This window comes from Macaca nemestrina, chromosome 5, assembly GCF_043159975.1.
Source record: "Macaca nemestrina isolate mMacNem1 chromosome 5, mMacNem.hap1, whole genome shotgun sequence".
Lineage (NCBI taxonomy): Eukaryota > Metazoa > Chordata > Mammalia > Primates > Cercopithecidae > Macaca > Macaca nemestrina.
This window is the reverse complement of record NC_092129.1, coordinates 96,648,517-96,675,259: the sequence shown is the minus strand read 5'-3', so window position 1 is coordinate 96,675,259 and position 26,743 is coordinate 96,648,517. Positions and strand designations below refer to the sequence as shown.

Genomic DNA, 26,743 nt, shown 5'->3' with positions numbered 1-26,743 from the left:
AACTTAAAAACAATTTCTCTATAATCAGAGTGTGCCTGCTGCTGTGGCTGCTGCTGCCCCACAATCCTCTGGCTCACATCTGACACAACTTCTGTGAAGCAGCAGGAGGAGACTGACACTCTCCAGAAGTTGTGAAAACCCAAGGAAGGGAGGCAAGACACAAAAAGGGTAATATTAAGTTGAAGGTGGCTGTCAGGACGGTTCAGTGGAGCACTTTAAGTTTTAAAAGCATCCACCATATAGTAGACTACCCAGACTACCCAGAACATACTGTGAACAGCAGGTAACATTAAGGAGGGAACCCACATTCCAACGCTCAGTAAGATAAAAAGCTTACAAAACAGAAAAGGACAGTTAGAGTTAATGTGTTCCAACAGACAAGTGATGCCTGCTGAAAATGAAAACTGCTACTGTAGAACTGTGTTTGTAAAAGTTACAATCCTCTCATAGTGGAAAGCCATGACTTAGTTCAGCCACAACTTGACTAGCAAAATATTTTTCTCTATTGTTTGATTTCTTCCCATTCACTCCATGATCTTTAGTGCACATAAAGGAATTATTTAACACAAAAGCATCATGTATATTTTTTTCTAAACCAAATGGCCAGTGGTATATTTTGATCATCATCAAATGAAGATGGAGGTAGAAAATTTTAAATCTGGTGTTGTAAAAATGCCCATTTTCCTAATTAATGCTTGTGTCAATCAAGTTAATATTACACTGTTCTAGGAAATGTTTATTCTCTCACTCGTTATTTTAAAAAGATAAATCTTGAATACTTCCTTTGATCAGATATCTTAGATGTCTATTTCTGTCATCACTATGGTTTTATAACTTTGTCATCAAAGCTTTCTCAGAGACACAGTCTGGCTCTGTTGCCCAGGCTAGAATGCAGTCAGTGGCACTATCACAGCTCACTGCAGCCTCAAACTCCTGGACTTAAGCAATCCTCCTATCTCAACTTCCCAAGTAGCTGGACCACAGGTACAAGCCACCGCATCTATCATTAAAGTTTTATATTTTCTTAAATTAAACGACCCTGTTTAACTTTCCTTTAAGTCAAATATCTCATGGTTTGAAACTCTTCCTACTAACAATACTGATAGACAACACAAAGTTAAGGGTGGAAGGGACCTCAGAGAAATAAGAGCTTAATTCCCCTAGTTTCTAAACACAGGCAGAAACAGTAAATGATGAGCCAAAAATCTACCAAGCCAGTTTGTGGCAGAGTTGGTACCACGGCCCAGTGTTCCAACTCCTAGATTCTTTTCACTCCATGGCGTATCATCAGCCTCCTTCAGAAGCTGGGAGATAAATGGATAGTTTCAGGCCAGGCATGGTGGCTCAAGCCTCTAGTCCCAGCACTTTGGGAGGCCAAAGCAAGACGATCATTGGAGGCCAGGGCAACTTAGTGAGACCCTGTCCCATTGGGGGGTGGGGAAAAAGGTAGTTTCAAAAAAAAAAAAAAAAAGAGGGAAAATTTGCTTCTGCATATCATGAGTCTTCTAAAAACTACTGTTATGTTGAGACCTCTTTTCCCCATAAACTCAAAAGATAAGTTTCCAAAACAGTGCTGAGAGCTAGAAATCAAAAGCGCATACCTGTCGTATTTGGTTGTAATATTTTGAAAACATTACTGACTGCACCTGAGAGGGAATGTGAGTAAAAATTCCTGAGAGATGCAGCACTGGCTTCCAAATGAATCTGTATGGACTCTGTGGAGGAAGGAGAAACCAGTGTTAGACTCTAAGGCAGTGCTATCCAACTGAACATTCTGCAGTGATGAAAATGTTCTACAGCTGCATAAATAACCACTAGTTATATATGAGGACTTGAAATGTGGCCAGTGCAACTAAAGGACTGGATTTTTGATTTTTTTAAATCTACATTTACATTTTAGTCGCTCTCTGTGGCTGGCTAGTGGCTATCATATAGGACAACAGAGACAAAAATATTTATAAAAATTCTCTACACATATTTAGACAGATGACCACATGTGTTACAAAATATTATAAATATCCATTGGTTTATCGACAAATTCTCATGAAGTAGAAAGGCTCATGTAAACTCAATTACTTAATCTCCACCAACAAATTCCATGTTCCGTACTTTACAATTCAAGCAATGTTGTTATTGTTGCTTTGTCCTCTCTTAAAATGAAAGAACTACAAAGAAAGTACAGGTAGCTCTCCATATCTGAGGGTTCCACATCTGTGGAATTCAACCAACTACAGATCAAAAATATTCAAAAATTAAAAAAAAAAAACAAAAAATAAAAATACAACAAAAATAATATAAATTTTGAAACAACATACTACAACTATTTACATAGCATTTACATTGTATTAGGTATTATAAGTAATCCAGAGATGATTTAATGCATACAGGGGGATGTGTGTAGGGTATATGAAAATACTATCCCATTTCATATAGGGGGCCTTAGCGTCCATGTATGTTGGTGTCCCTGGGTGGGTGGGGGAGGGAGAGTCCTTGTATCAATCCCCCACAGATACCAAGGGACAACTCCAAGTGGGACAACATGGAGCACTGGAACTAAAATAAGATTAGAATCTTATATACTTTTAGAAGAAATGCATTTATCAAAACTAATACCTTTCCCAGATAGAATGGTTCTGCAGCAGCAGTACAGCACAAAAAGCAGATGTTCAAAACTAAAAAGTAAAATAATACAGTATGCTTTCCTTTTGAATTTGTTAGGAAGGTGAATATGTCCTGAAATGCTAAGGATAACATGGAAACAAAAGTTTATCTTGTGACACATCTATAGGCAGACTTGCTCCTCAACAGTAATGCTAGGCCACAAATTTCTTCCTAGGAGATCTCCCAACTGTAATTTTAACAGTGTAGTCACAGATTAACACAGCTGCTGAGGCACTTAAATAGCATAAATGTATATAAATCACATCACTGGACAAATTAAGCTGTTCTACTCACCAAGTCCCTGCGGTATATTCTTGGCTAAATGATAAAGCCATTTAACTCTGAGCATCCAATCCTGGTTGGTTGCTCTTTCTATGAGCAATTTAACAGCCATGGCCAAAACATCTGGTTCATCGATCCAGTAAGTATTCACTTCGACTGCATTGAATTTCAGGTTCTCAGGGCTGGAGGACTGCATAATTTTCTCTAAGTCTTGCAAGGTAAGAGGCTGACTCCTGAAATTCATTTAAATGAACAAACTCAGTACTAGAATAACCTTTTATTTCACATTCCAAATAACTGAGAAAACCCCTTTCACAAATATTGGATCAAAGGTAAGAGAGAAAAGGTGAGTCTCCCACAGAGGAAGAAAGGTAAAACATACCTAATAAATAATAAATAGTGAGCGATATCACAATGAACAATAAAACTATGACAGCTGCATAATAAATGGTCACAGAATGCTCCAGTTAAATATATTGTGTCCTGACCATTTCCAGCAAAAACAAAAACCAGCCAAGAAACCAGAGACACAAGCTGAAGGCTCCACTGACCTTGTCCAGCTGCTGGTTTTCATGCTCATCCTGTTGAGACAATATGCTAAGATCTGTCCATCACTTCGGACTGTGGACAGGTGAGAATCTTCAGTAGCAAAGAGAGCTGAGGGCACAGAATCTGGCCACAGTCCCATGCCAAGAATGGAGTCTCCCCAGGTTTCATGTGCTCGCAGAGAAGAAACATGTTTCTCCAGTAAAGCCTGTACAAGCTGGCAGGAGACAAAAACACAATACAGTGGTACCAACATAAAAGTGATATTCGCCAAAAAACAGCTAAGTAATAATACTCCATGTGACTACCTCACAACAACCTGTAATATACTCTTCAATGAAAAACACAAGTTAAATTCTACTTTTCCTGATGACATGTAAGTTTCAAAAAAAAAAAAAAAGGAATATTTATAGTCAAGCTATTTTCCAGAGAAGTACCTGGATACCAGATCTCTATTAAAGCAAACTGTGGTGGTCAACACTCTCAGGTCACTGGGTTGCCACCTTTAAAATTTCCTTGTACTGAATTACAACTTAGAAACATTCTGCAATACTTCATAGTACCTTCCGGTTTGCTGGTGAATGCTGGGAACAGACATATACTTCCCAGCATGCTTCAGAAAAGGCTCTGTCTAAACTCAGCCCTCGCTGCAGGTACTGGACAATTAGTATGGCTGTCCGGATTAGAGTTGATACAGAAGATGTTGGAGAACCTATTAAAAAAAAATGCCATCTATAAACAATAGTCTTTAAAATCTCCAATGAAAATGGATAAATTCTGTCCTTCTATCAAACCTCCTTCCACTCAGCCCCACCCAAATACTTACTTTACAAAACCTTCTAATCTAAGTAGACTCTAGAGCCCCCCAGGGCACAATGGACCTGTAGGAACCTTTGTATTCCTATCTCCCCTGTTTCTCTCTGGCTGTTTGCAGTTTATTATGGAGGACTCATTTATAGATGTGATAAAGCCTGGTCACATATATCCTTAATCTAATGCTGACACACAATGAAGGTGGCAAGTTGAGTGTAACCTCATAAAAGACCATGTGATTTGAAATCCAACAGACCTGTTTGCAAATTCCAGCTGTTATTATTAACTGATAAATTACTCAAACTCTGAGTCTTTTCTCGAAAATGAAAACATATGCCTTGCAGAACTAATGTAAAGATTAAATAAACAATCTGCATGGTACCTAACACAGAGTAGTTAACCAACAAGCAATACTCTATTTATTATCTCGCTCCTTTTTGTGTAATTGAATATTTAGAAAAAGTAACACCTGTCTGCTTTAAATAACTCAGTTTCCTCTTTATTCCAACTTCAAGAGGCTGTTGATGACCCTGGAGGAATGATGGGCAAACTTCATAAACCTCAGTGCGTAAAGCAGAATTACTCAAGGGTTAGCCTCTGCTTACTCGCATCAGAATGACATAGGAAGCGTCTTTCAGATACTGATTTCTGTGCCTCGCCCTGCCCTGCTAAACCCAACCTCTTGGGGTGTCTAGAAATCCACATTTTTAACAAGTTTTCCTGATAATTTCTGTATACATTAAATGTAAGAAATCTTTGACTAGCAGTCCAATGGAATAACATAAATTTCTTGAAGACTAAAACTCTGCAAAGGCCCAAAAGTCAAGCACCTCACCTATAACAGTGCTCCGGGTCTGTGTGTGTAGAGCCAAGAGGATGTCACATACACTGTTCCCCACCAATCCAAGGCTGTGCAGCAGAACTTTCAAATCCAGGTTGTCTGGGGTGCTCACATCCCCTTCCCCTGAAATGTAGATTTCGAGTCCACGATTCCTCATAGCTCGGGATATATCTCCATGAACAGGATCCATCGAGAGGAAAAGTCTAGAAAAATAGCAATTCAAAGAAAAAAACTATTTTAAATCCCAGTGCAACCAAAGGTGTAGCTCAGCATAAGTCAGTGAGGGCAAATCCTACGTGGCTCATTGTCAAAGAATTCACATCAAGGATCTTTTATTTCCAGTATGCATCAATATAGCAAAAGATTTTCTCTAAAACTACTTTCCTAAGGAACTGTGTATGATATATATCCAGTGTACCTTTAGTATTGAGAACTCTAAAAATTTAACCTTCAGATATTCCCCAAAGTAGGCTGTACTAATTCATTATTTTAACTCAACCTATAGACGGCAGAACAGGAAGCAAGTGTAGTCTCCTGAAACAACTGGCTTCATATATTGAATGCCCATCAACATCTTCATCTAGTTATCTGACACTTCTCATTTATGTCTGAAAGTAAACAGCTGATTCCCTGTAGACCCTCCCCAAATTAAACCTGCTCCTTTATCAATGAATGGCAACCCTTTCTCAATGAATGTCAACCCCATTTACCCAGTTACTCAAGCCAAAAACATAGGTGTCATCCTTGATTCTTCTTTTCTCAACCCACATGTCCGTCAGCAAATCAACTCATCGGACCACCCTCATCTAAGCCACTGTGATGTGTTGCCTAAATTACTGCAAAAGGATTGTGACTGGTATCTCTGCTTCCCACCTTTGTCACCAATGCAAGGCAAGGACCTTGCTCCTCTTGTTTATGCTATGTTCCCACAGCCCAGCAGTGCCTGGCAAATAGTAAAGCCTCAGTAAGCATTTGTTAAGTGAATTAATAAATGGGTGAACTTCCCCATGATTCAGTTTATAAATAAAATATAGAAGCAAGTCCTACTGAACATCTACCTCTGCTACTGAGGCTATTAGATTCTGAGGCAGAAATATAAGAGATATAAATACCTGAAATTGGGATTTGGTGTTATCGTGGGAGTGGATCCATCTATCATTCCTCTCTCACTAATAGTGAGGACACCTCCAGGTTCAAGCAAAGCATTCAAACGATCCAACACTGATGGGCTGCAGAGACAGAATTCAGATGGTGGATAGGTTAACATGCTGCATTGACTCTTCTTTCCTTCCATGCACGGGGCTCCAAATGCTTTTGACTCACATTTCCTTTTGGCACAATCACTCACCCAGATACAATAGTGATCTCTCCAAAGTAGATTCCCCATTGATTTCCCTTCTCACTTCCCTAGGCACATACCCCAGGGCCTTATACACAGTAAAACATAAGATATTTTTGAATAAATGAAATTAAAGATAATGATAAGTTCCTTGCACTACAACCTTTTCACTTTTTCCTTTCCTGCCCCCCTTCCCTCCACATTATCAAATCCATTTAAGGTGGCTGGATTTCAATTTGTAACATTCAGATAAATGCTCCATGAAGAAATAGCCATCATCTAACTTGTAGTAGCTTCTATGTTAACTGTATATGTACAATAGTTTCACACTTGTCCTTTGCCTTACTGTAAGATCAAGAATGATACGTGGTTGAATCGCTGTGTCACTGATGGCCATTTAATAAATGCCTGCCCTATGTCAGACCCTGCATTAGAAAACACTGCACTGAAGAAACCCTAACAAAAGACTTCTGATATTAAAAGGCCTAACTCAAAGGACATTGCCAGAAGTAATCCAATTTTGTTAGCCTTTGGTTCAGCTCAAAATTATCATACAGAGCTGAAATCTTACAGCTATCTGATGACAAACTACAACTGTTCACCATAGGGAGAAGTCTACAGACTATGGCTGAGGGTGCCTACATAATTAATAAAAATAGTAGCTTCAAAATACCAGCACTTCTATCTGGGTTTCTACTTTGACAAGCATATCCCAAATTTCAAGCTGGACCACTGATGATTAGGCGTAAGGTTCTTACTTGCAGAAGTTAACATTGTCCATCAGAAGCCAGTCTCCAGACTTTAGGGCCTGAACCAACATGCTGTCAACCCATTCAAATGTGCCATGGCTACGGCCACTGGCTGACTGTGTAAGCTTCACACCAAAGCTTCGGAACTCTTCAACAAGTTTGGCAAACTCTGAAATATCACAGGGAAGAATCACCATCCACAGCACTTAACTTCAAACCAAGAATTAAGTTTATGAAAAGGAAGCTTGATACTTCTAGCCGAGGTTTTTAAGATTTCATAATAGAATAAATAGAAGAATGTTTTGCTTCTGTTTATACACAGATAAGAAAGTTAAGTTTAAGACAGAAAATACTTCTTAATGGTTCTCTGTATTAATAGCCAATCAGGATTGACTATAGGGTGATAGAGGTGGCAAATGATTTTTCTGTATTATGGTTTCTCAAATGGCAAAAGGAGGATGTTTCCCACCTATCAGTGCATTTATACTAAATGAAAGTGCTATAACTTCACACAGTGCAAACTGCGTTTCCTTTATAATGAGCATATCATATGATTATAGTAATAACTGGTAATTACTAGACAAATGCTTTATAGTTTATATAGCCCTTCCCTGGAAAATTGTCAAATGATCTTTTTGGTTAGAAACTGTTTTATGACTATTTTTCATATCACAAGGTAATACACATTGGATTTCTACTTCGAAAGATGAGGGAGTAACAAGGTTTAGACTTAATATACCATAGCCCAACCACTTGCTAACTGTAAAACTGTAGGCAAGTAACTTCTACTTGCCTACACTCACATGAACACTCACATCCTCATCTATTAGATGTAGATAATCCTTCCTATAATGCAGTGTTGTCACGGTGATTAAAAGTACATATATTCAGTATAGTGTTTACAACAGAAATTCTTAACTCAATAATGAGTTTTACAATACCCATTTAAAAATACATGACACATGACTCCATCACATATCTTTTATGATTAGAGTGAATGAGTAAAGGATTTCAAGTTCAAATGGCAGGCTTAAAGTGAGAAATGACGGATCAACAATGAAGGAAGTAAATGAGTGGCCCACTGCCACAGATAAACGTTTGCTGGCCTAGAAGTGGGATGTCTGATTTCTTCAGCCATAAGGAATCAACACTTTGTAATCAGTTACAAGCAGGCTTTGGAAATAAAGACAAGCATAGTGACAGACACAACCTATGGGCCTTTAGGTTGAATCCTCCCTAAGAGCATGCTCACCACCACTCTGAAAGTGGCACGACAAAATCAGAGAAGTTTCCATGTTAATTGAATGGCATACAGAATGATGTATTTCCTCCATCTCCACACAAATGAATAAACACATCCTATGAATTCAGACTCCTATTCTTCAGTTTAAAATGCTCTATTTCCTGAGAAATTATGAGTAAAAAAATAGCCAATAACAATAAAAGTTTTACATGCTGTTTTATCATTATAGGTGATTACACACAAAATAAACCACAAAGCATGGTAACCAATTTTTTTTCCAATTTGATTTTTCATGATCAACTATTCTGAATACTTTACCTCAGCTTCATTTTACTTTCTGGGCCAAACTTTCCCACAAGTTCTGATCGTTAATAAGTATTAAATTAATACAAAACGTTTGTAAATCTGTTACGTGTAAATGGACACAATAGAAGCAATGATAAATGCCTGATACAGAGATCCAAATATACATACCTGCCTTCGAGTATGAGTTGATTTTATTGTTGAGTCGCTGCATAAGCAATAACACTGCTTCCAGTTTGTTGACAATCTCCATCGTGATAGCTTTACCACCTTCTCCAAGACACTTAGGCTTGTATGTCAGAAGGAAATGACTCCAGGCTCGCAGCACTACTTCTGCATCATCAGCACTGATAAGGAGGCTATCCCTTAACAGTGCCCTTACAGTAGCCTCCACCTTCTCTAGCAGCTGCCTCCAAGGTCGTATAAGATCAACCTGTAATTTCCAGAGGACACGAACTCATCATAGGGTCAGAGAATACCCTATGGTCAGAGTTGGTCACCACCAACTCAGAACACCCTCAGTCAGATCACGGGGTTTATTACGCTTTGCCAAAAAATATGAAGGCAGACTGGTTACCTGCTCAAATCCACCCAGCAGCTCAGTAGTATCCATTGCACTGTTCATAGCCATGATCTTTAATGTGTGGCCAGTAAGGTGTGCCAGAAGCTGGACCAGGCTGGTCTTGCCCACAGAGGCTGGTCCGACCAGGATGACCATCCAGCTCATTTGCACACACTTCATGATTGACTCCAGGGGCTGGAATGACTGGTGCAGGAGCAACAGGGGATGGCGGGACGGGTGAGGAACACAGCTCCCACGGGAAAGGACCGAGTAGCCCAACTGAAAAGACATGCCAGTGAGATTTCATAAGCGTGCCTGGTAGTGGGAGCAGAAGAAACCACTAAAAAAAAGTCAAAGGATAAAGGATTATTCTAGTCTCCTTACCTGAACATCATAGGGAGTGATACGAAATAGTCTGGTTCCCATGTATGGGTTGGAATTTGAACCAAACACATCCTTGAATACAGCAATGACCTAAAGGAAGAATACAATGCAATAAAAACACAAATCACTCCACCTAATTCTTAGGCAAACTTGCTAGAAAACAAGCACAGTGATAAGAGTCACCATTCTAAAAACACTGGCCACAATTCCCTTATCCTTTTGAATTTTCTCTTATAAAAAGGATCGAATGCATTTATTTAATTCTTTGGAATGAAAGTAAATTTGAGATTGAGAACATAGCAGTCATATTCCAAACTATCTGAGATTCCAGTGAGAATGCACCATAAATTAAACTGAAGCCATGGACGCTGTAATATCGAAATCTAGAGACAAAAAAGACCTGTTTGCTTTCATCATTGAAGATACTACCTAAAAAGAAGATAGAACGGTAATACAAAGATTATAAAGAAAAACGACCACTCAATAACCATCTCCTATGTACCAAATACTGTATTAAGTACTTTGGTAGATTATTTCTGATCTTTATACCCATGCAAAATAGTTATCATGTCCATTTTATATAGATAACAGCACTCACAAGAGTTATAGAATTTGCCCATGGTTAGTGATCAATTTTAAATCTAAGCTAGTCAGCCTCCAAAAACATGTTATACCTCCAAACATTTATGTAGATACGAAAACCAAATTTATTCCTCTAACCAATTATTTACATTGTTATCCTTTCGTTAGCAGTAATGCTATTAGAAAATGTTCCGTTAACTCTCTTTGATTTTGGATCTCTAAAAAATCTAAGAGTAATGGTGGAGGGGGATAGAGGTATATAAAAAACCTTAATTTAGCCCATAAAAGTAGGGAAAATTAGAGCCAGAAAAAAAAAGCATACAAAATAGTATTTCTAAAAAGCATCAATACTCATATAATTGAATACTGCAATGAAGTTAGAAAATAAAAATAATATAGATAAAATAATAATCAGTGTCAAACAATGGACTGTGAGACTAAAAGCAGCATAGGAAAGTGTTCCTGTCACCTACCTATGAGTCCAGGTGATATATGACCTCATGTTCCACACTAAAGCATATAACCTCCAACCCCTGATGTTCTACAAGAGGATTAAAATTACAAATATTGCTACTGGGGAGGCTGAGGTAGGAGAATCACTTGAATCGAGGTTACAGTGAGCCAAGATCACGCCATTGTACTCTAGCCTGGGTGACAGACCAAGACTCTGTCTCAAAAAAAATTCCCAATCTAGCTTTTCAGTTTAGCTTTATAAAATCAAAATTCAATTCAACTGGACTCTTCTAGCTTTTACAGACTTTATCCTTCTATGATATTATTTTTCTTGACCTTGTCTCCCCCGCTAGAAAACACCTATAAGGTCCATTACAATAACCGTGAATCGGAAGAGTGATGGAAAACTTCCACATACCACAGTGACCCAGCACCTGACGAATCATTCATTCAACAACTGGCACATGTTTTGGTCATAATATACTATAATAAGTGGATGAAGAAATTAAAATACTAGCTGATTATGTGAATTATATATCAATAAAGCTATTAAAAACTACTAAGACTTTCTCCTAATCGAATGATTGAAAGTCACCTACATATGATAAATGAGTTATGTGTAATTAGTTTCTGAATACCACACTAAAGAAGATCTGGGTGGCTGGGAACAGTGGCTCACTCCACTTGTAATCACAGCACTTTGGGAGACTGAGGCAGCAAGATTGCTTGAGCCCAGGAGTATGAGACCAGCCTGGATAACACGGCAAGACCACATCTCTATTAAAAGTAAAAACAAACTAGCCAGGCCATGGTGGCATGTGCCTATAGTCCCAGCTTATCAGTGGGCTGGGGTGGAAGGATCCCTTGAGCCTAGGAGGTCTAGGCTCCATTGAGCCGGCATTGTGCCACTGCATTCCAGCCTAGACAACAAAGTGAGACCCTGCCTCAAAAAAATAAGAACAAACAGAATGGGTAGCAGAATGAAAGGGCTGTGAAAGTCATGTGTGCTGTGGGCCAGCCACATCTTCACATTTCAACAAGGAGGTTACCGCTTCTAGTACAGGCATCTATGTATCTATTCCTTTATTTTCAAACAGTGAAGTTTACTAGAAGGAAACAGCAGACAAACTGGAGAGGGCCTAAACTGGAAAGCTAGCTCTGCTACCTGTGACACTCCATAACTTTCAGCCTTGGATCTTCACCTGTAAGATGCCACGACAGCACCTCCTGCCTACAGCTATTGTGCGCATTCAGCGAGACAGAATTTTAAATACCATAAACTAAAATGCACACATTATTACAATTCCTTACAGTGGGAATTCTAGTTTTACAAACAGGTATTTTTATTTTTATTTCCACTTAAACGCAGAATATTCTCCCTTCACATGATTACACTTTCTAGATAAAATGCTTTGTAATTTGACATTTATTTAAAAACAAAACAAAACAGAAAACCTTCCTCTTCTACTGAGTATCGCCTGTCTGCCTCCTCCTGCTTCTCACCTTGGTGCTTGTAAAGATGATGAAGACTTAGTTCTTTATTACTGGAGGGCAATATTGCTTTAAGGTTTGTGATCATGGGGATTTGGATAGATAAGCAAATTATGTCCTCTAAAGCAAGCTACTCTATATAGTGAGACTCCAAGGTAGGAGAACGTTTAGTCTGTTCTTTTAACTTTTAAATTTTGAAGCAGCTTTAACAGGCTTGCTAGCTGGGCGTGGCGGCTCACGCCTGTAATCCCAGCACTTTGGGAGGCTGAGGCGGGTGGATCACCCGAGTTCAGGAGTAGAGACCTGCCTGACCAACATGATGAAACCCCGTTTCTACTAAATATAAAAAAATTAGCTGGACCTGGTGGCTCATGCCTGTAATCCCAGCTACTTGGGAGGCTAAGGCAGGAGGATCACTCGAACCTGGGAGGCAAAGTTGCAGCAAGCCAAGATTGCACCATTGCACTCCAGCCTGGGCAACAAGAGTGAAACTCAGTCTCAAAAAAAAAAAAAAAGGCTTGCTATTAGTGTGAGTATGTCCTTTCTCACCCACAGGAAATCAACTTTCAGATGGAAAGAAATACAAATACCAACTGTGAAACTCACCTTTTTTTTGTCTTCTTCGGTTCTCATTCTTTCACCATAGACCAAAAACACATGCTGACCAGGATCATAACACCCAGGGGACTGGTCAACCAGCATCAACTGACACCAGCGGAAAAGATCCCGGAGGTTGAATTCCCAGGGTCCTCCTTTTTGCCCCCACTTCTTCTCAACAGTCACTTCATGATCAATCTAGAAAGAAAACATCCTGATTGGGAAACATGCCCTGCTTGCTACTAGGCACTGCATTAAGCACTAGGAATGTACTACAAAAGCATACATAATCTGAAACAAAAATTAACAGGCTTGATTCAGATGCCTCTTTCTCAAGACTTCCAAATGCCTGGCATATCCTCTAAGCATTAACACTGGTAGTCACAATACAGAAATGAATTACTGGATGCCTCCACTATGTAGTGTGCCTTCCACTAGAAACCTGTAGAATTCAAAGTAATTTTAGTTAGAGATCCTGATAATTTGGTAGAACCCTATGTTGAAAAAACGCTTGTTCAAATACAGTCAGAAAAAAAAGAAACCAATACAGGTAGGTACTTACTTGGTTATTGAAAGCAACCATTTTCTTAACAATATTTTTCTCAATGGCTGGAAACAAAGTACTGGCAATGAATTCCATGTCAATTACTGTAAGAGGATCAACGAAGACCTAGAAATCCAAAAATAACATGAAGAAATGCCTCTGTTTCTCTTTAACACTAGAAATAACTCCATGTCTTATTATGTAAAATCTTTAACACCGAGTAACAATACATGAGAAAGATAATTTTCAGTTATAGAAATTTCTTTTTTGTGTTTTGAGAATAAAGAATCACAAAATCTTCTAAATACAGCACAGTAGAGGTTTTGCTTTTAAGGTCTATTCTAGTGAATTAAAGAAAAAAAGAGGCCCAGTGTGGTGGCTCACACCTGTAGTCCCAGCACTTTGGGAGGCCAAGGCAGGCGGATCATGAGGTCAAGAGATCGAGACCATCCCAACTAGAACAATGAAATCCTGTCTTCACTAAAAATACAAAAATTAGCTGGGCACAGTGGCATGCGCCTGTGGTCTCAGCTACTCAGGAGGCTGAGGCAGGAGAATAGCTTGTTCCTGGGAGGAGGAGACTACAGCGAGCAGAGATCACGCCACTGCACTCCAGCCTGGGAGACAGAGCAAGACTCCATCTCAAAAAAAAAAAAAAAGATAGATGTTATTAAAAATTTCCTATGTATAATGTAAAATGCTTTTAAATCTGGGTGGTAGATATGAGTATTCACTATAAAAGTCATCAAACTTTTCCATATGTTTGAAAGTTTTCTCAATAAAACATTCTTCCTTTTTTGAGATGCAGTCTCGTTCTGTTGCCAAGGCTGGAGTACAATGGCACGATCTCAGCTCACTGCAACCTCCATCTCCCAGGTTCAAGCGATTCTGCTGCCTCAGCCTCCCGTGTAGCTAGGATTACAGGCACCTGCCACCACACCCAGCTAATTTTTGTATTTTTAATGGAGACGGGGTTTTGCTATATTGGCCAGGCTGGTCTCAAACTCTTGACCTCAGGTGATCCACCTGCCTTGGCCTCCCAAAGTGCTGGGATTACAGGCATAAGCCACCACACCCAGCCAATAAAACATTCCTAAAAGACACTCAGCCAATTCTTAATCATAAGGGACAGTGACACTAAAGAAATCTAGAGGCATTTCCAAACCTCTGGATTGGCCAAACTCTGAAAAACTTATGTTAAAACAAGTAAGCATACACATACACAGGTAACCCTCTGCAAGTAAGAATAAAGGCATAAGATACCAAAATGCTAATAATGACTGAATGGGGAATAGTGGATTTTTATTCTCCATGGTAGTTTTCTGTTCCTTCTTACTTTTCTTTAGTTAAAATGCATTATTTCAGTAAAAATTTTTCTTATATATTTCAATAGATCAGAGGCACAACTGAAAAGGTCCAAGATTGGACTTCATCCCAGAGTGCAGTAACAGAATCCTGAAGAGGCTGGGGACCTTACTTTCTTCCAGCTGATAACACATCGTCTTCCGGGGCAAAAGATGAAGGACAGAAGCAATGATGGGAATCAGTCACATTCATATTGATCATATAAGGACAAGAAAGAGGATCGTTAAGCTGATCCTCTCTAATTCTCACAGTGAACATCCTTAAAGGCTTCATAATAGTAGTCTTATCCCCTCACAGTCTATGTTTGGTCTCTATGGCAACAACAAATCTTACCTGAGTGAATCTGTTAAGGAAAGACCTGGGCAAGCCTTTTCTCCCACCTCCTTGTCTAAAGGGATTCTGACACCCAAAAATCTTCGTCTTTTCATGCTGCACTTGAAAGCTCATTCCTAACTCAGGTACATAGATTTCTCCTCGGTGGTCAAAACAAGCATTGAGTCCTTCCAATACAGACTGAGAAGCCAGGTTAAGCTATTTAAAGAAGAAAGTACATATATTTGTCTCAAATATGTTGTACAACTGAAACAAAAAGCAGGGAAATGATATGAAGCAAAAAAAGCTAGAGTTATCTTCAGAAAGGGAATTTCAAACAATATTGATAACCTTCTATATTTTAGGCTGAGTTATGAGTTGGTTTGTCTTCATTCTATTATTTTGTTTTTGAGACAGGATTTCACTCTGTCACCCAGGTTGGAGTGCAGTGGCACAATCACAGCTCACTGCAACCTCCACCTCCAGGGCTCAAGAGATCCTCCACCTCTGCCTGCTGCATAGCTGTGGCCAAGGTGTGCACCACCACACCTAGTTAATTCTTTTTTTTTTTTTGGTAGAGCCAAGGTCACGCTATGTTGTCCAGGATGGTCTCAAACTCCTGGGCTCAAGTAATTCTCCATCCTTTGTTTCCCAATGTTAGAATTACAGGCATGAGCCACTGTACCTGGTCCAATTCTATTATTCTTTATTTCCCATGTACATTAAAGAGATTTTGGCTGGTAATTTACATAGATACACACACACACACACACACACATTAATAATGTTTAAACTGAATAAATGCTCAAATTAAATTTTAAAGTTAAAAATCTTCTCAAAAGTTAAACTGTATCAATTATACGTACCTATATTAACCTACTCTGTAAGTAATAACTTGCAGAAAACCTTGCCAATACACAGATATTTCATTTTCACAATCTGAGTTTTTAAGATGTGTAACAGAAATTAGCCAGGCATGGTGGCTCACGCTTGTAATCCCAGCACTTTAGAAGGCCAAGGCAGGTGGATCACTTAAGGCCAGGAGTTCAAGACCAGCCGGGCCAACATGGCAAAACCCTGTCTCTACTAAAAATACAAAACTTAGGCATTGTGGCGCATGCCTGTAATCCCAGTTACTCAAGTGGCTGAGGCAGGAGATTCACGATTCACGTGAACCTGGGAGGAGGTTACAGTGAGCCGAGAACCCACCACCGCACACCAGCCTGAGCGGCACACCGAGACTCTGCCTAAAAAAAAAAAGAAAAGAAAAAGAAAAAGATGTGTAACACTAATTGTAGAGAACAGATAAGGTTTGCTAACTTTTTAAATACTTTCCCATCTCAAACACTGAACAAAATATCCAACGGGTTTCAAAGTCAGGATATAAAAGGAGTCAATACAGCTGATTTCCACCAATTTTGTAAACAAGAACAATTACAAGCGGCTCTTGGGCCAGGATGAAAAGAGCTGAATGTAGGTCTTCAGATGAGCAGTTCAGAGCTCAGGGATGGAAAGCATGTGTGGTTTGTTGGTAACACAGAAAAAGGAGATTGGGAAAATACAAGTTAATAAAATGCAAATGGACAAAAATCAGAGCATACTATATTAGAATTTCAAGTGTCATGTTTACATATGCACCACAAAGCACAAACAGCTCTGTATATTCCCAAACAGAAGGCCGCTGTTAAGTGTGTTTATAAATCTAGAATGTCTTGCAGTCCCTGAATGCAATTCCACTAAATACGCAATTCCACTAAATACTAAGTATGGTCAGTAGCCTTCAGCTTTAAAACTAGGCTTTCTCTTTTCCTGGCTAATATATATTCTATCAGACAACTTGTTTAAAAAAAATCTGAAAAAAGGAAAAAAATTCCCCTTCCTTGTTATCCCAAGAATAAAAGGCAGAAAGCAGCTCAGCAGACAGAAGTCCTGCAGCACCCTCTCTGATGACTGGACCCAGGAATCTGAGCCTGGGGGACCTGTTGCAACCTGTGTCCAAAGTCTCACCTGTGACATGTACATCACTCTAATCATTTCAGCTCCCACAAATACTTCTAGCCTTTTCCTGAATATTGTATACCCCAAACTGACCCAGCTCCATATCTCTAGCTGTCAGAGATTCAGTATTTATCATGTCTCATGCTCTGCTCTTTCTTCTGATAATTTACCTAATATGCACATATAACTGATCGTTTCCTCATTTTGGTAGGTCATTTTGTATGTCTTTTCTTAGTCTCTCTGGTGCACTAATAAAACATGAAGTGGTTGACACTACTTGTAAAATGCCTCTAAAATAAATGCAAAAACAGCAAGCCTGTCGGAGACTAAACTAGCGACGATGCAGTTTTCCTCTGAAGGATAACTTTAACCAGTGGGAGAGTTTGTAGGTTTTATGTACAGGAGCCCCTTTTTGTGTACTCTGCCAACTGACCTTCCTTATTCTTAAAGGAAACTACAGAGGATCTTTTCATTAGAGAAAAGCCATCAGCAGGATCTTCCACTGAGAAATGGATTGTGAAATGGAGCTGTGAAAGGATAACTACTCCTCACACACATGATCACCATCTTGAGCATGACAAACAGGCTCCTCACCTCATCCAACACCACCCAATGGCCTGCCTTCAAAGCTGCCAGTAAGGGGCCATCACGCCAGGCAAACTCTCCTCCCTTGCCACCTTCAACAGGGAGATCTGCTCCAAACAGGTCTGTGATGTCCTTTGAAAGGGGAAGAAATGGAGAAAAGCCAATATTACTTTAAAAATCAACTAGATTCTAACCCCTAAATCTGAAATGATAACCACTTTGGGCTGGCATCACTACTCTTCCTTTCTACACCCAAGACAGAACTAACCAATCCCAGCCCTCTTTACCAGGAGCCCAAACATGCCCCAAGAACTTTCCCAACATGCTCCATATATTAATCAATTTGACCTGGTGCTCTAGATTAACAGTTCTCAACACTGGCTGTAGTTGGAATTTAATTGACGGGCTTAAAAAGAAAAGAAAGCAAAACTCCATTCCAAAGGAGTCTCAATTTGTCATCTGTACCATATTTCCTTAGATTGTTAAGTCATTTTATTTCTACTACTTTTTTAAAAAAATTTAAGCAAAAAATTAAGTGGGGTTACATTACAATAAATACCAAAGTGGATAATTCTCTCTCAAAAGAGAATTAGAATAAAGCATCCAGAGAGAATTAATATTATAGGTGTCAGCAATGAACAAATCCAAAGAAGATTTAGTTTGGAAGGTCATGTTGCTGTGGTTTTTACTATGATATGAAATATCTGAGGATACAGGCCGGGCGCCATGGCTTATGCCTGTAATCCCAACACTTTGGGAGGCCAAGGCAGGTGGATCATTTGACATAAGGAGTTTGAGACCAGCCTAGCCAACATGGTCTCTACTAAAAATACAAAAATTAGCCAGGTGTGGTGGCGGACACCTGTAATCCCAGCAATTCGGGAGAGTAAGGCAGGAGAACTGTGCCACTGCACTCCAGCCTGGGCAACAGAACGAGATTCTGTCTCAAAAAAACAAAGAAAAAGAAAAGAAATATTTGAGGATACTGATAATGTAACCATTTCTGATTAGGAAACTATAAATTGACACAGACATTACTATCTATAGCTATCTCCATCAGCTGTAGGATGACCGAGCTTACCGTTTGCTCTGACAAGTTGATTCTAACAAGGGTATTTCCTGAAGCCTTCGCTAATGCTCCCACCAAACTTGTCTTGCCAACACCAGGGGAACCCTCCAGGAGAATGGGTTTCTTCAGTTTGGTAGCTCTTAAGAGCCTCTGTGCATTCATAGCAGTGGTCCCTGCACTGAGTGCATAGTCTGCAATATTATTCCTGTGTAGGACAGGTCCTTAAGTGGAGAAAAGCAAAGCCACTTACAAGCGGGACACCACCAAATCATATGTACACATCAACTCAAGATTTTAAAATTCTACCACATGGGCTATCAGTTAGTGAAGTACCATTTGCAGTGAAAATGCTCAATCCCTATTTCAATATTTCCCCACTTTTAGATCCATAAAATGCTTTAAAGGAACAGCCAATAGCATGTTTTCTCTAACTGTGCCTACTACACAGATCTCTCCATCTCCTATACACATACATGTACATAGGTACATAAGTCTAATTGCAAACGCACACCTCTCCTTTCACAACCTACACCCTGAATCTCTATATGTACTTGTACAATTTACCTTCATAGTTACTTTCCTAAAAACCAAGTGTAAGCTAGGCGTATGGGCCACATGGTTCCACATAATCAATTTCATCCAATGTTTTTGGCCACCAAAACAATTCAGACTACGTCCTTAACTCGTAAGTTAACTGATATGCAGGACTAATAATGGTCTTGCAAGAGTTAACATTTGTGCCACTTTCTCTTGAAAGAAATTTTTGTTTTGTTTTCGTCGTTGTTGTTGTTTTTGTACACCAGTTTAAAGAGAGTGAGGCTAGGAAAACATTTATCACCTTACCCTTACCACCCCAGTTCTAGGCCACTAGCATATATCTCCTACACAGGAGCACTGAATCCTATGATGGCGGCTTAGAGAAGGGATTTGATGGTTAGATAATACAGCCCATTAGGGATGAAGAGGGAATACTGCTAAGGAGAGATGGAACTCTGAGGAGAGGGGAAAGGGCAATGGAATCTGGACTGGTTATGTTCACCACTGAAACCCTAGTAAATTGCCACTGCAACTCCATATATTTCAGGCATTCATCAATTATTAATGTAGAGAAGACAGTGGGACAAGAAACAGAAGACCCTGCTATGGAAACAACATCCTGAAAAAATAGGAGCACCTTAGAAGTAGCTAATCTAACTGCCTCATTTAAATCTTTGGTAGAGGCAACCTAGATAGAGAGGAAGAATTAGAACACAAACCCACTATCTCCTAGACTACTGCATTTCCTATTTAATCATTCACTTATCAGAAATTTTCTGAGTGCCTATGACTATGAGGCCAAATGTCAGATGCCAGGGACTGGATCAGGAATGACACATTACCAGCCTTCAAAGGTTCACAAAACCTGTTTCTGTAAAAGATGATGAGGTTCTACAGCTAAGATACATTATAGGCTAAACAGGTCTTTGCAAGCCACTTAAAAGTTTATTCTCAACCTTAGCAAAGTTTAGAGCTCTACTACAGGAAAGTTCCTAATGTGGGAACTAACTAATAAAAAAATAAGCACTGTATAAATCTATTTATAGATTGAAGTCTCTATTTCCCTCTATTTTTACATGCCAGTTATATATTTTGAACCATTCCCACAATTATGGTTATTCCCAAGTCAGAATCTAACTCAGTTAGTGCAAACATAATCATGAGTATTACACATTAAAACTAAGTCACAATAAAAGCCAAGTATCTATGATCTATAGAAAAGGAAAATTGGTTTTTTAAAAATCATTCTTACCCCTTGGTATAAAAAATGGATGAATTCCCCAAAGGTTATCTATTCCAGTGAATTCTTTGGCCTTCATTCTGTCATAAATCTTCAATTCATTTTTCTGATATTCTGTAAGTCGTACAATCTTGGCAAGCCTCTTGATTAGAAATTTCAGACATTCTTTTCGTGCCAAAAGGGCTGTACCAAACCCAGAGGAAGTTACCCCTAAAAGACAGAGGATCACTCCATGAAGCAATAGGACAACACCAAGCTTCACCACCATTCAGCAGGAGCTCTGGCACAGGTTCCTGGAAAAAAGAGGCCTCAGCAAAACTGCAGCCTAAATGTGATTTCTAGTATAAGCAGTTCTAAGAAAGAAGTCTAACACCCATCCTCCACAATCTATGGATTATCAATTAAGCAGCAGATCATTCAGTAAAACACTCTAGACACTCAATGATAAATCAGCCTAGATACAGTACCTAATACGGCACTAGTAACCATTTTGATTTATATTTCAAATCTTCATGGCTGAAAAACCAGAACATAGTGATTTTTATGACATTAAAATAAACTTAAAATATTCAGGCCCATTATCAAAAAATGACTGCGCACGTTAAAAACTGGCCAGTGCTTCTATTCACAATAGCAAAGACTTGGAACCAATCCGAATGCCCATCAATGATAGATAGGATAAAGAAAATGTGGCATATATACAGCATGGAATACTACGCAGTCATAAAAAAGAATGGGTTCATGTCCTTTACAAGGTCATAGATGAGGCTGGAAACCATCATCCTCAAAAAACTAACACAGGAACAGAAAATCAAACACCACATGTTCTCACTCATAAGTGGGAGTTGAACAATGAGAACACATGGACACAGGGAGGCGAACATCACACACGGGGGCCTGTCAGGGGATGGGGGGCAAGGGGAGGGAGAGCATTAGGACAGATACCTAATGCATGAGGAGCTTAAAACCTAGATGACATGTTGATATATATCAACTTATGTATACATATGTATCCTTATACTTATGTATACTTATGTAACAAACCGGCATATTCAGTTTCTCTTCAAATAATCTGATCTTTTATTCTTTAATTCATAGTAACCCCACCTTTTCCTTTTTCTCCTTTTTGCCTTTGTTAAAGGCCCAGGCACACCACAATACCAGGCGCTATCAACACCAGCTCACATTCCTTTCCTTATTTAAAAAAAAAAACTAACTTTCTAACTCATTATAAACACCCCTTCCCCTTCCTCTCCACTTTCTTTTACATGCCCACCTTATCTAAAAAAATTCAAATGTCTAGCCAATCAAAATTAGTTTAAGTTATACAACCCAATCCCGGTCAATAAAAGAAAAATACAAAAACAAAACTTGCGTCAAAAAAGAAAAAAAAAGGCTCTCGTGCCCTTTGTTCAAGTGTACTCTCATGGCAACTGGCCAAAAAAATACCCCTCTGCACAAAAATAAAATTGCTTTGCTAAAAAGCCTTTGTTCAAGTGTTCAATGTCTTTAAAATTTTAAGCTTTATTCCTAACACTTAATTTTAAGCTTTATCCCTGAACTTAATAAAGTTTAAAAAAAAAAAAAAAAAAAGCCAGTGCTTTAGAAGCAAAGACATTTCAACAGCCTTTACTCTACTCATAATCACCACTTCATGTTTGTTAAGTACCTGGTCTACCAGCTTTGAGAAATTGCAGCGTATCTTGTGTGCCAACCACTCTTCAAAGAGTACAAACAAAAGGAAAGCCATTCTGAGTTTTGGAAATGTTCTGCGAAGTGATTCGGTAAAATAGCTGGGTCAGAGGCCTGGGCTTGCTCCATTTCCTATGCCCCTCTATCCGAGCCCCTTGTCCCCACCAGCTACCAGACAACATACCTGAACCTATTCCATCTATGTACACCAGGCATGCAGCATGGACAAAAGACGTCACAGTGGAGATGGTCTCTGGCCTTTTCGAAGCAGCTTCCTCCCCCATTTGGTTCATGAAGTTAACCCAGGACAGGATGTCTCTGATACTGACCACGCACTTTCTGCCAAACTCTTGGTGGGTCAGCCAGTCAATGAAATCCAGCATCACTTCAGGTATGTCAGACCCTAAACACAAGAAACAAAAAAGAATTTGCTGTTAGCGGGAGATCCTAGAACAACAGTTCATAACCTGGGGCACACAGGTGGCCTAAAAGGGGTCTTTGCTCCTTCTAAGCAAAGTTCTGTGAATGTACATGAATGCTTTTTCTAACAAAAGCAGTCTGCAGCTTTGATCAAATTCTGAAAGGATTCATCAATAGCAGTCCATCCCTATCCAAAGAACGAAACAAAACTTTGGGAGTTACAGTTTTAGACACTGACCTGAAAACCGCCCAAAGAAATATTCATTTGATTTGAGTTAGGACACAGTTTCGAACTTCCATCACAATTATTTTAGAAAATATGCAAATTTTATTATATCTTATAATTTTACTTGTATTTTAAATAAATGTATTTTTTTCCATTTAATGTAATAAAGAATGTTATCTTTTCAATGCCATTCATTCAAGTTTTTTTTTTTATATATATATCTATGCAGCAATCAGAATTCAGCAAATTAGGGGGGTTCACAAATTTTGTTTCATGAATCAAGTTGAATATTCTAATTATCACAATTTCCTGTCAGATAATATTTGTCTCGAAATAAAGAAAATACTTCAGTACATATAGAGTCAAAGCAATCCCAATTAAATTGAGTGGAGTACTTTACAACATGTCTTAAGTCAACAGTAGACATTTATCTATAAAGTATGAATACCAAAGAATATTTTAAAAAGAAAGAAAAGATTAGAAGGAAGCACTGCTATAATATAAAGCACAGCAATAGCCTCCAAAGCTACATATATTGTGAATTAGAAGAAATGTAATGGGTTGGAAGAATACTGCTAACAACAACAACAAAAAAAACTCTTTAAAAAGAGCTTAAGGCCGGGCACGGTGGCTCACGCCTGTAATCCCAGCACTTTGGGAGGCCGAGATGGGCAGATCACGAGGTTAGGAGATCAAGACCATCCTGGCAAACATAATAAAACCCTGTCTCTACTAAAAATACAAAAAAATTAGCCAGGGGTGGTGGCGGACACCTGTAGTCCCAGCTACTCAGGAGGCTGAGGCAGGAGAATGCATGAATCTGGGAGGCGGAGCTTGTAGTGAGCCAAGATCGTGCCACTGCACTCCAGCCCGGGCGACATAGCGAGACTCCATCTCAAAAAATAAAAATAAAAAAAAAGCTTAAAATGACAAAGCAAGGGGGAAATTTCAATAACAATGAGGAAAGAAATTAAATGCTATTTCAACTAGACGGTAAATATCAGTACTTAGATTCACACTTCAGAGAAGAATAAATTCAAGGTAAATTTTAAAAAAAAGAAAATGAAAAAATTAATCCATTAATAGAAATTAAATTATGATCATTTAAGAAATAAGATCATCAGTGATAAATAGGTTCACATATGTATTTTTAGTTCACATATGTATTTTTAGAATATGAAAAGGTAACAGAATATTAAAACCTATGATAAATGTAATGAAGAGTATCACCCCAAAAGACATAATGAATACCAAATGCAAAAATATTCATTTATTAAAAATAAAGGCTGGGTACGGTGGCTCATGCCTGTAATACCAGCACTTTGAGAGGCCAAGGCGGGCAGATCATTGGAGGCCAGGAGTTCAAAACCACCCTGGCCAATATGGTGAAAACCCGTCTCTACTAAAAATACAAAAATTAGCTGGACATGGTGGCACGTGCCTGTAGTCTCAGCTACTTGGGTAGCTGAGGCACGAGAATTGCTTGAACCTGGGAGGCAGAGGTTGCAGTGAGCCGAGATGGCACCACTACATTCCAGCCTGGGCGACAGAGTGAGACTGTGTCTCACTGTGGATGACACAGGCAGACCTTGTCTCAAAGGAAGAAGGGAAAAAAAAAAAAAGAGAGAGAGAGAGAGGAAACTCCCTGATGGAGGGACTGTGGCAAGCAGGCACATTCACTACGTTGCTGGCAGTGTTGTGAACGATACCATCTTTCTGGAGAGCAATCTGACCTTATCTAAGGAGAACTATACAGTTTCTTATCTCTACTTTTAGAATATAACACAAGGAAGTCATTATAAATGATAGTTGTTTTTTGGTTTTTTGTTTTGTTTTTTTTTTTGAGATGGAGTCCCACGCTATTGCCCAGGCTGGGGTGAAGTGGCATGATCTTGGCTCACAGCAACCTCCACCTCTCGGGTTCAAGCGATTCTCCTGCCTCAGCCTCCTGAGTAGCTGGGACTACAGGCACGTGCCACAACGCCCAGCTAATTTTTGTATTTTTAGTAGAGACAGGGTTTCACCATGTTGGCCAGGATAGTCTCGATCTCTTGACCTCGTGATCCACCCGCCTGGGCCTCCCAAAGTGCTGGGATTACAGGTGTGAGCCACCGTGTCCGGCCGATAGCTGTTTTAATGAAACAGAATGGTTCATTAAAGTATTGGTTAATGTACCAAATATTGGTACATTATACCAATGTAACACAGAAGTACTGTTTACAAAAGTTTGAGATTGTAAAAAGCAGTTTATATGCCTTTCACAGGTCAATTTTTTTTTTAAACACATCAATTTCTCAGAATCTTTTCTTTCTTTTTTTTTTTTTTTTAAAGAGACGGAGTCTCACTCTGTTGCCCAGGCTGGAGTGCAATGGTATAATCATGGTTCACTGTAATCTTAAACTCCTAGGCTCAAGGGATTCTCCCACCTTGGCTTCTTGAGTAGCTAAGATTATAGGCACGTACTATCATGCCTGGCTTTTAGAATCTTTTGTTTTGTTCATACTATGAATATATGGATAATACTATTACAGAGATTTGTGAACTAAAAATACTAGAGAAATTAAGTAGAACCCACAGTGGTATTTATATACTCATTAAGATAATACAATAAGTATAAGTACTACTATTAGGATCAGAATTCAATTTAGAAGGACACTATTAGTTAAAATATTAAATGCGGCTGGGCACGGTGGCTCACGCCTATAATCCCAGCACTTTGGGAGCCAAAGGCGGGCAGATCACGAGGTCAAGAGATCGAGACCATCCTTGCCAACAAGGTGAAGCCCCGTCTCTACTAAAAATACAAAAATTAGCTGGGCATTGTGGCACACGCCTGTAGTCCCAGCTACTCGGGAGGCTGAGGCAGGAGAATCGCTTGAACCCGGGAAGCGGAGGTTGCAGTGAGCCAAGATTGCACCATTGCTCTCTGGCCTGGTGACAGAGCAAGACTGTGTCTCAAAAAAATAAATAAATTCATCAAATCTTAACTATCTTTAAAGAAAATCTAAAAACAAAAAGCTATGTCTAGTTTCCTGTTTTATATTTCACAATTTTTTAAAGAAGTTTTTATGTGTGCCTTCCTGATCTATTTCTAGAAAATAAAACTGTGAATTATTAAGCCACTTCCCTTATTCACCATGCTCCCTTCAAGGTCTCTAATGCCTCCCTGGGAAGTCTGCTGCTGTGTAGCCTAGAAAGCCTGGAGTAAACAAGTTCCTTAAGGACAAGGTGTGGGGCTCAGAGGTAAGTCCTCAGGGCTCCCATGCTTGCATGGAGCACACCGGTGATGCAGCAAGCATGGTCATGACAGCAGTTGAACCCTCTGTCATTCTTATCACAATCCAAATAACAAAGGAATAAGCATAGCCCATAGGAGATGAAGAGGTAACTTCCTGAAGGAATCCAGCTCCAACACAGAGCCAAAAGATAAATCACGCTTGATTAACGATTTCTGTCTTCAGGCCTGCTCTGGCCTTCTGGCTCCTGCCTATAGTTCCCAGCACTTAGTGAGGGCAAAGCAGGCGGGTCACTTGAGCCCAGGAGTTCCAGACCAGCCTGAGCAACATGGTGAAACCCCATCTCTTAAAAAAACACAAAAATTAGCCTGTCTTGGTAGTGCATGCCTACAGTGCCACGTACTCGGGAGGCTGAGACAGGAGAATCACTTGGGCCCAGGAGGTCAAGACTGCTATGAGCCGTGATTCCACCACTGCCCTCCAGCCTGGGTGACAGAGACCTTGTCTTCCCTGAACCCCCCCCATAAAAAAGTCTGTATTATACTCCTTTTACTGGCATTCTCACAATAAATGTGCCACTGCAAACAGCACACAAGAGTTATGGGTTCTGAGTTCTGAGGCTCTGAGCCTGGACCTTGGACCAACATTAGTGGCATCACCTGAGGGGAGGCCT

At 39.4% G+C, this 26,743-nt stretch overlaps 1 protein-coding gene across 2 annotated transcripts in view; it reads right to left on the bottom strand.

The window, feature by feature from the left end:
• LOC105496567 (midasin AAA ATPase 1) overlaps nucleotides 1–26,743 on the bottom strand; it is a 186,540-nt gene that overhangs the window by 67,594 nt on the left and 92,203 nt on the right. For both annotated transcript variants that reach the window (XM_071096725.1, XM_071096726.1), the window contains exons 34-50: nucleotides 22,373–22,591; nucleotides 20,509–20,706; nucleotides 18,732–18,940; nucleotides 17,660–17,782; nucleotides 15,089–15,286; nucleotides 13,409–13,516; nucleotides 12,856–13,044; nucleotides 9,724–9,813; nucleotides 9,355–9,618; nucleotides 8,949–9,210; nucleotides 7,241–7,400; nucleotides 6,256–6,372; nucleotides 5,138–5,346; nucleotides 4,053–4,201; nucleotides 3,495–3,706; nucleotides 2,956–3,176; nucleotides 1,602–1,715 (exon numbers count right to left, since the gene is read on the bottom strand). In XM_071096725.1, the coding sequence (XP_070952826.1) occupies nucleotides 1,602–1,715; nucleotides 2,956–3,176; nucleotides 3,495–3,706; nucleotides 4,053–4,201; nucleotides 5,138–5,346; nucleotides 6,256–6,372; nucleotides 7,241–7,400; nucleotides 8,949–9,210; nucleotides 9,355–9,618; nucleotides 9,724–9,813; nucleotides 12,856–13,044; nucleotides 13,409–13,516; nucleotides 15,089–15,286; nucleotides 17,660–17,782; nucleotides 18,732–18,940; nucleotides 20,509–20,706; nucleotides 22,373–22,591 (3,042 nt within the window). The remainder of the gene's footprint in view (nucleotides 1–1,601; nucleotides 1,716–2,955; nucleotides 3,177–3,494; nucleotides 3,707–4,052; nucleotides 4,202–5,137; nucleotides 5,347–6,255; nucleotides 6,373–7,240; nucleotides 7,401–8,948; nucleotides 9,211–9,354; nucleotides 9,619–9,723; nucleotides 9,814–12,855; nucleotides 13,045–13,408; nucleotides 13,517–15,088; nucleotides 15,287–17,659; nucleotides 17,783–18,731; nucleotides 18,941–20,508; nucleotides 20,707–22,372; nucleotides 22,592–26,743) is intronic.